The following is a 9,606-nucleotide window of genomic DNA, read 5'->3' as shown; positions in this document are numbered from 1 at the left end:
CAAAATATTTCTTTACAGCATCAGAGTTAACAGGGTGCAATAGGTCGGTTCCGTCCATATTTGCTAACAGTAGGGCGCCTCCTGAGAATGCCTTCTTTACCACGTAAGGCCCTTCATAGTTTGGTGTCCACTTGCCATGAGGGTCCATATGAATTGGTAAAATCTTTTTCAGTACTAGGTCCCCCTCCTAAAACTGTCGGGGCCGCACTTTTCAGTTAAACGCTCTCATCATCCTTCTACAGGGACCACTGCCTCCATTCCGTACACCAAAGAGAAGGGAGTAGTGCCGGTGGAGGTTCTGGTCGTAGTCCTATAAGCCATCAGGGCGAAGGGAAGCTTATTATGCCAATCTCTGTAAGTTTCTGTCATCTTCTCCAAAATGTTCTTAATGTTTTTGTTGGCTACTTCCACCGCCCCATTCATCTGTGGTCTATACGGCGCTGAATTGTGATGCTTGACCTTGAACTGATTGCATAGCTTGGTCATTACTGCGTTGTTCAGGTTCTTGGCATTATCTGTGATTATTATTTCAGGGATTCCGTACCGGCAGATCAACTCTCTTTTGACGAAACGACTTACCACATTCTGTGCGACATTGGAGTACGAAACGGCTTCTACCCATCTAGTGAAATAATCGATTGCCACAAAGATGAAATGGTGTCCGTTACTGGCCTTTGGGCTTATCGGCCTGATCACATCCATGCCCCAGGCTGAAAAGGGCCAAGGTGCGGAGAGAACATGAAGTGGGGCCGATGGGACTTGGATCCGATCACCATAAACTTGGCACTTATGGCACTTTTGAGCATAGTCAATGCAATCTTTCTCCATGGTCATCCAATAATACCCGCTCCTAAGTATTTTTCGTGCCAATGAGTGGCCTCCAACATGGGTACCGCAGACTCCGTCGTGAACCTCATGCATGACTTGTCGGGCCTCCTATGCCTCTACACACCGTAAGAGGGTCATGTCATGATTTCTTTTGTACCAAACTTCACCATCTAAGAAGAAACCCATGGCCAACCTTCTGATAGTCCTCCGATCATTACTGGCTGCCCCTTCAGGATACTCATTTTTCTAGATATAGGTTTTGATATCATAAAACCACGATTTTCCATCGGCCTCCTCTATCACCATGCAGTGGCAGGTCTGGGTTGTACTCTGATTTGAATAGTTTCGATCTTCACCCCTTCTTCTACCTTGAATAAAGCTTCCAGTGTGGTTAGTGCATCAGACATTACGTTGTTTTCTCTTGGCGTGTGATAGAAACTGATACTGTCAAACCCTTCTATCATCTTTTTAATGTACTCTCGATACGATACCAGCTTGGAATCGTGAGTTTCCCTTTCTCCGGTTAGCTGGTGGAAGATCAAGGCCGAGTCTCCTCTTACTATTAATCGCTTGACACCCCGATCTAAAGTGGTCTGCAAACCGAATATACATGCCTCATATTCAACTATGTTGTTAGTACAAGGGAAGATGAGCTTAGCTACCACCGGATAATGTTTCCCATCTGGTGATATGAGCACCGCACCTATCCTATGTCCCCAAACATTGACTACCCCATCAAACAACATCCTCCATTCTTCGAGGTCTTCTTCCCCTTGGGTTAGGGAGTCTATATCTTGGTCTGGGAATTCGAACTCCATAGGTTGGTAATCCTCCATGGCTTTTTCAGCTAGGTATTCCACAATGACACTACCCTTGATAGCTTTTCTAGTAACATAAGAAATATCATATTCCGTCAACAACATCTACCATCGTGCTACTCATCTAGTTACTGCGAGCTTTTCAAACACGTACTTGATTGGGTCCATTTTGGAGATCAACCAGGTGGAGTAATACAAGGTGTATTGCCTCAACCAGTTGTGTGATGACCCAAAAATATATATACGATTAAAGTACAATAATAATAAAATAATAAAAATGGTCATTAAGTTAATATCAATACAGAAGTGTTTTTCTGTAGGATCCTTGATTCCATGTTTGATGCCTAAGAAAGACTTTGTCTTAGCGAGTGCTCAGAAACCATTGCGGTTCAGTCGCTGCCTGAAGGTCGGTCTGGTCAAAATGGAATTTCATAGGATAAACAGGGTAGACACTGTTTATATATGTAAATAAGTAAATAAAATAATATTTTGACTGACATAATTTCTAGAAATATATGATAAAATAATAATAATAGAAATATCCTATGTAAGGCCCACATGAGTCCTGAAGCCGTGTGGAGGTTTACACGAGTCTCGAAGCTATGTAGGGCTCATAAAATTGCATGAGGATTATTGGAGTTACGTAGGATCCATTTGAGTCTCGAAGTTGTGTGGGACCCCCAAGACTATGTGGGGCAGGGCCCATATGAGTTTTCAAAATTCAAATTTAATTCTTGTTTAAAAATAAATAATAAAATAAATAAATACTAAAAATAGTTTAAAAGTAATAACAATGATAATAATAATGATAATAATGATTAAGAAAAATAATAAAATAATAAAATAATTAATTAACTAATTCATTAATTAATTAGTAATTAATTAAAACTTTATTTAGTGGGAATGGTGGCAAGCACTCTCATATGACCTCAATCCCTATCCCATACTCAACCCATACCTTGCCCATCCCTTGCCCATTCTTTAATTTTAAAAAAATTATAATTTCACCCATCTCCCCACACTTTTATAAATTTCATTTCTTCCCCAAAATTTTGCTATAAATAGGAAGCTCTCAACCTTCATTCTTCACAACAATTTTTCCAAAGAAGAGAAGGATTAGTGAGTGAAAGAATTTGTGGTGGAGAGAGAATTTTTGAGTAAGTTCTCACTCACCCACTCTTTCCGATCTCATTTCTTAAAGATAGTTATTGTGTTCGTAGCATACGGTAAAAGAAGAAGGTAAGTAAATTTGATTATGTTAGTTTCTTTTTTATTTAAAATTCATACCCGAGTTTATTTTGTAAGTAAATTTCAATTATGTTACTTAGTTCCATAAAATTTCCATGAGTTTATTTTTACGTATATTTAATTATACCAGTTCTATCTTTAATATACTTACATTTATTTTTGGGTTAAGAAATGTTCTAATTCCCTCAGGTAAATTTTCAGCATTTATTTTGATAAAAAAAATTATATATATTTTTCACACAAAAATTGTGTGGTATGAGTTTATTTCTACGTTGCATTATTCATGAAAATATAAGTAAAGATGAGATTTTCACGAGATTATTTTAAATTGCATAAATTATAATAAGATGGTTTTAAAACCCCTTATGGCAAAGTAAGTTTAAAGTTACAGATATTCGGTACTGCAATTTAAAGTTTAAACGGATCAGAGTGCACCCACACTGTTTATAGAGTGGTTATTTATGTTAATGAATTTCTCCTAAGTGCACACCTGGTTCCGGACCAGGACTTAATAAGGAAAATCTCACTTAAAGTTTACGTACGTTGATTTAGTTTGGTCGGTCAGCCAGCTAAGTCCAGTCTTCGGACCGCACAACCTAGTCATGGGGGGTAAACATGACTTACGGAAAATAGGCCTAAGGGTAGTTTTTACAATATATGTTTATACATATTTAATTACGTGTACAAAGTTACTGATGATTTGAAGGAAAAGTGTAAGTTTACATGAAAATGATCATTCTGGTGCTTAAATGACGATCTGAGGAAAACATATAAGTTAAAGTATATGTATGTTTATCATTAAATATTTTCATAGTTTTAAAGTTAAAAGTTTAATTTAATAGTTATAGTATATGATTATAAAATTTTACTATTCTAATTGATGGTAAAAGTTTTATGTAGTAATTTTTAAATTTATATTTATTCTAGAAGCGATTCTGAAGTTATAGTATTAAATGTTATTTTACGAAATTTTTAAAAAAACTCATTTTGGCTACACGCTAATAATAATCTTATTTACTTACTGAGTGTCATCTCACTCTAATCATATTTTTATTTCAGATAACTCTGAAGGGCGTGTCGGAAATTAGGCTTAGCAAGCATGCGGGTGGGGATAGAAAAATAAAGATTGATTAGAAATATTAGTATGATACCAGATATTTATGCTTGTGTAATTTTTCTTTTTTTTAAATAAATGATTGTAATATGGATAGTTAGCGCTCTGGTCTAATAATAATTGAGTTTATTTGCTTCCACTGTAAATCAATAGTAAAAAGTTAATATCCCAAACCCCTCGGGGTTGGGGTGTTACATGCTGACCGTCCATACCAAAGCGCAACATGTTTTTTCCAGATCAAAGTACTTAGACTCATAATCTGTGAACTTCTTACTAAGGTAATAAATGGCCATTTCTTTCCTCCCAATCTCATCATGCTGGCCCAATACGCAACCCATGGAGTTTTCTGAAATCGCCAGGTACAAGATTAAAGGCCTTCCGGGCACTAGTGGCACTATACTGGGGGATTCAAAAGGTACTCCTTTATTTTTTCAAAGGCCACTTGACACTCTTCGTTCCACTTTTCTAGGTTGTTCTTTCTTAGCAGCTTGAAGATGGGTTCACAGGTGGCGGTTAATTGATATATGAACCGAGCAATGTAGTTGAGCCTACCCAAGAAGCTTCGCACCTCCTTTTCGGACTTTGGGTTGGGCATCTCTCGAATGGCTTTGACCTTGATAGGATCTACCTCAATCCCTTTCTCACTCACTATAAACCCCAATAGCTTCCCGGACGTAGCACCGAAGGTACATTTTTTGGGGTTTAACTTCAATTGGCACTTCTGGAGCCTTTCGAACAATTTTTCCAAGTTTAACGCATGGTCTTTCTCATTTCGCGACTTGACAATCATTTTTCCAGATGCTACCCCTGTCTAATCATTTCGGACGCCATCATATGCATTGTGGCGGAGTTTTGAGGGCGTGGGATTGGAGATCCTTTTGCTATAGTTGCGACATTTATGATCTCGAAGGCTCGGAATGAGTCCTCCAATGCCTCCTCCGCGGCTTCCACATAAGGAGTGGAAGTGGGCTTTGTTATCATAATGTCGTTTTCACCATATACTCAGACCAACTGGTTCCCTAGTACAAACTTCAGTCTCTGGTGTAGGGAAGATGTGACCGCCCCAGTGTTATGGATCCATGGCCTTCCCAATAAGCAGCTGTAGGAAGGTGTGATGTCCATTGCCTGGAAGGTGACATTGAAGATGACTGGCCCAATCAGTATGGGAATCTCAATTGCCCCTACAGACTCCCTACGGGTTCCGTCAAAAGCCCTCACTACTAGATTGTTCGGCTTGACATACGAAGGGTCTACCGGCAATTTCTGAAGAGTGTTCATTGGAAAAACTTTGAGAGATGACCCGTTATCGACTAACACTCGAGCAATTATATGGTCCTTGCATTTGACCGATATGTGCAGTGCCTGGTTATGCCCTTTTCCTTCCGATGGGATTTCTTCATCACTGAAGGTAATGTAGTTGGTCGCGGACAAGCCTCCAATTACATGGTTGAATTTTTCCATACTGATGTCTTGAGGTATATACGCCTGATTAAGCAGTTTCAACAGTGCTTCTCTATGAACCTCTGAGTTTAAAAGCAGAGACAAGACGGATATATGTGCTGGCATCTTTTTGAACTGGTCGACCACACTATATTCGCTATGTTTGATAAACTTCAGAAATTCTTCAGCCTCCTTCGGTTGAACTAGCCTTTTAGTGCTTCTGCTTGATTCACCAATTTGTTCTGTATTTAAATTCCTAGACTGAGCTGGTGCATATACTCTGCCACTACGGCTTACACCCGCAATATTGCATGTATCTTCCACGCCTTGGGCTTGGCAATTGTACTTCCATGGCACCGTCTTGTCATTCTGATACGAGAACGATCGAGGTATCGAGATAACCAAATGGGTTGGGGTCTTATGGACATAGCTGGACTTTTTGGCCAAGGGTATGAAAGGTTGGTGTGGGCATGGGGGATGTTCTTGTTCTTTATCTCCCAGAGTCAAAACTTCCCCATCCTTTTGAATCGAGCCGACTTCTATGGACTTGTCATCCAACATTTTGCGTAGGATCATCCCAAAGGTTTTGCAACCCTGAACAGTCTTTCTCAAAGAACTTTAGCATTCGCACCGTGCTCCTTTGGGACAGGTGGCCTCTGATTCTATTAGGCCCGCCTTCCTAAGCTCTTGATACACCCAATCCAAAGCCAAACAATCTAGGTTGGCTTCTTGTGCCTTTTTGAGTTCTACCCCGACCATACCGATCTAGTCTCCCTCATGATTGGGTAAAGGGTTTTCCTGAATGCCCGTTGCCTTGTCATCAAAGTCTAGCCACCCCGCATCCTTCAATGACTGAACTTTATATTTGAAAGCCCAGCACTGGTCAATGGAGTGGCCCGGAGAGTTTGCGTGATATGCACAGCGAGCATTGCGATCAAACCATCGTGGTGGGAGATTAGTGACGAGAATGGCTGGTATGGTCGTTACCATTCCTCTCTCACATAGTTGAGGAAATAAGTCGACATAGGGCGTTGGGATTAGGTCAATCCTTCTAGCATTCCTTGGTGCATCCCTTTCTCGAACTTGATTGTTTGTTGGTGCTGGTCTTAGTCGGAGGGGGGGGGGTGTGAACTGGGGCCTCGGGCCCATATGTAGTGTTTGGTTTACTACTGGTTCTATGTAGAAATTTCCCCTAGGTTGTTGACTTTGGTTTCTCTGCCCTAGGCTCCTGATAGACCCCTGTATCATTTGGGTCTCTTCTTCCTTTTTACCTTTGACCCACTTCTTACTTGGGCTGTTATCAATAGTGCCAGTCTTTATTCGTCTAGCGTTGACATCAGCTTCCACTCTGGCCCCTGCCGCCACAATGTCCATGAAGTTATGAGGGGTGGACCCTACCAGGTGTGAACGGTAGGGATCTTTTAACGTCCCTACGAACATTGATATTGCCTCACAGTCGCCGACCGAAGGATCCACTTGAGTGGCCGCTTCTCTCTAACGGTGTGCATACTTCCTGAAAGTTTCTATTGGTTTTTTCTCCATTTCAGAAAGAGACATCCTGTCCAGAGCCATTTCCAAGATATGACGATATTGCGCTTCGAAGGCATCGGCCAAGTGACCCCACGTACGGATCTGGGCCTTATTCTGCTGGACATACCATCTAGCCATTGTCCCGGTAAGACTGCTTCGGAAGCAATGCATCATCAACTTCTCATTATTGGTATAGGCGGCCATCGACTGACAATACATCTGAAGGTGGGTCCGAGGGCATGTGGTCCCGTCAAACTTCTCAAAGTCTGGAATATTAAACTTTGGAGGAAGGACTACATTAGGCATCAAGCAATAATCTAAGGGTCTGGCGGTACTGGCGGCCCGAGTCCCCTCTATGGCCCTTAGCTGCTCTTCCAGCTCGTCACAAAGGTATTCCGTCATGGTCTTGCTTGTCCCTATGCCCGCAATTCTTGTCACCACTGGGATAAAAGGCGGCGTGCCATGCGGCGGTTTCTTCAAGGTGAATCGCGGTGGATCGGAAGATTGCCCATGAATTGGCGTAAAACCGAGAGGGTGGATAGGGTCATTTTCTTCTTCATGATCTCGATCTTGGACTATCTTCCCTTTGTTTAGAAGTAGGTCCAATATCTTCTTCATCTGATTACTCAGCTCTTCCTGCCCCTGCTCGATCCCCAGAACATGACTCTCTAACTGTTCTTCCATGGCCTTAGCTTTTCCGTGGGTGTTGTACGGGTGCGTACTTGCCTTAATCTTGCTAGATCTCAGTCACGTCCGGCTTGTTTCCGCCTCCCTGTTCATGAATGGATGTTTATGAGTATGTATGAAAAAGGTGCAATCATGCAGTCCTATGTGCTTTAGCCAAGGTTCTGAAAAAAAAAATCCTTATTATTTCATTTCAAATTTTCATACAATTTTTAGTGAGAAACACAGAAAATTTCCAACTAGTCTACACAGATGTCAGATCCTGATTTCCTGGTCCACTCTCGACAAGGCAGCTTGAATCTTCTAGGGTTGGTTTTGACTTTGTGAGAGCTGCACTATCCACCTTCTACTTCAGTGCTTTGTACTGGGCTTCCCAGTAGTTGGCCTTGTTTACACAAGGCTCCATCTTTTCAAGCACTTTGTTGAAATGGTATCTCTGTTTGTCATACCGCTTTTCTAGGTCTTGTATGTATTGAGATTTTTCTTCAATTTCTACTTTTGACTCCCTTAGTTGTTGGACCTTTTGATCAATCACCTTTTGAAGTCTCTGCTTCTCCTTTCTCAAAACTACTGATGCTTTCTTTGACGATGAGCCCTGAATCTTCAGTCGCTTGCTTGACTTAGGTTGAGGATCTACCGGACCACGTTTTGGCAACTGTTCTCTGGAGGTCTTTTTTTTAGACAGAAACATGGTTTCTCTCGGCCGTTTCTTGTTTGTCAGAGTTTTTCCCTCGCACAGGACCCGAGGGTTCACCCTATCACATTTCCATAGCTCATAACTCTCCTGGACTCCCGATTTCTAACTGGTTGCTTCGACTATATGGACATGCCTCCATGATACAACAAACTCTCGGATCTTCCTTTGGCTATCATTATCCTCATATGTGAACTGAGCGTCTGCCAATCCATGGGTCATGGGTACGAACTGTATCGCGCCTACTTGTCTTCAGAACATAAGCGGTGCGTAGGATATTCCACCCCAAGGACCTAGTAGTGGGACCCAAGGAAGGTTTCCACATCTGTATATCACTTTGGGCTGGTTGATCCATGGTGCCTGCCATACAATCCCCTTGCTAACTAGATTTTGTAGTCTGTCTTTCCATTCGGTCCTGCTGGCGTGTTCCTCCCATCGAGCTACCTCAAACTCTGCTAAAGGTATTCTGATCATTGAGAAATAAGGGCGAAAGAATCCCTAGATGCATGGCAAATGGATCATCATCCACATATAAAGCAATGGTACATAGCAGGTCAATCGAGCATGTCTCCTGGTCTAGCATCTGTTAAGAGATTGAAACGTTTTGGCCAAAATACCGTAGACTAGATTCACCCCTTCCCTTACTTGTGCTACAAAGGCAATGGTGGCATGATCGATGATTCCTAGTTCCTTCGGGAAGATAAGCAGGCCGTAGATGGCTAATGCCAGTAGATGCAGCTGGGCTTCTTCCTTTCCCTCCTTCTTCATCAACTCTTTCAGGTGTTCCCAAGTGACCTTTGAGTCTCCCAGATTTTGGACCTAACCTCGATGGCCCTGAACAAATCCTTGATGACAGATGTTCGAGCGGACACATATGTTCTGTAGGGCGTCGGCAGTTTAGCCAGATGCAATAGTGAAATGTATTCCTTTATGGTGGGAGCAAGGTCTACCCCATCCAAAGTAAAGCGGCAATACGACAGATTCCAAAATTCCACTAATGCTTCAATCATGTGGGAGTCTACAGAAACATGCAACATAAAGCCGATGTGTCCTTATGTTTGAGAAAATGTCAATCATCCCTGAGGCGTCCACCCCTTCCAAATGTCTCTCAGCTCCTTTAGGGAATTGGATCGAGAGTTGATGTCAACCCTGTCTGGTATTTCAAGCACTGATTCCTTACTCGTGCTGTCGCCCCTCTTCTTTTGCTGACTTTCGGAGTATAGTTGCACCACTGGTTCGGTTTCATGGTG

General features: G+C 41.8%; 2 protein-coding genes across 2 annotated transcripts; both read right to left on the bottom strand.

Moving 5' to 3' along the window:
* Positions 1-1,127: 1,127 nt before the first annotated feature.
* Positions 1,128-1,751, bottom strand: LOC131153897 (uncharacterized). The gene has a single exon (XM_058106344.1). It carries the CDS (start codon positions 1,749-1,751, stop codon positions 1,128-1,130), a length of 624 nt encoding a protein of 207 aa, XP_057962327.1.
* A 5,191-nt stretch (positions 1,752-6,942) lies between these two features.
* Positions 6,943-7,662, bottom strand: LOC131153896 (uncharacterized). Its single transcript, XM_058106343.1, has one exon. The coding sequence runs from the start codon at positions 7,660-7,662 to the stop codon at positions 6,943-6,945; it is 720 nt and encodes a 239-aa protein (XP_057962326.1).
* Positions 7,663-9,606: the final 1,944 nt, after the last annotated feature.

The sequence above is a fragment of the Malania oleifera genome, chromosome 4 (assembly GCF_029873635.1).
Source record: "Malania oleifera isolate guangnan ecotype guangnan chromosome 4, ASM2987363v1, whole genome shotgun sequence".
In the NCBI taxonomy this organism is placed as follows: domain Eukaryota; kingdom Viridiplantae; phylum Streptophyta; class Magnoliopsida; order Santalales; family Ximeniaceae; genus Malania; species Malania oleifera.
Note: the sequence above shows the minus strand (reverse complement) of the source record. Positions and strands in the feature narration are given on the sequence as shown.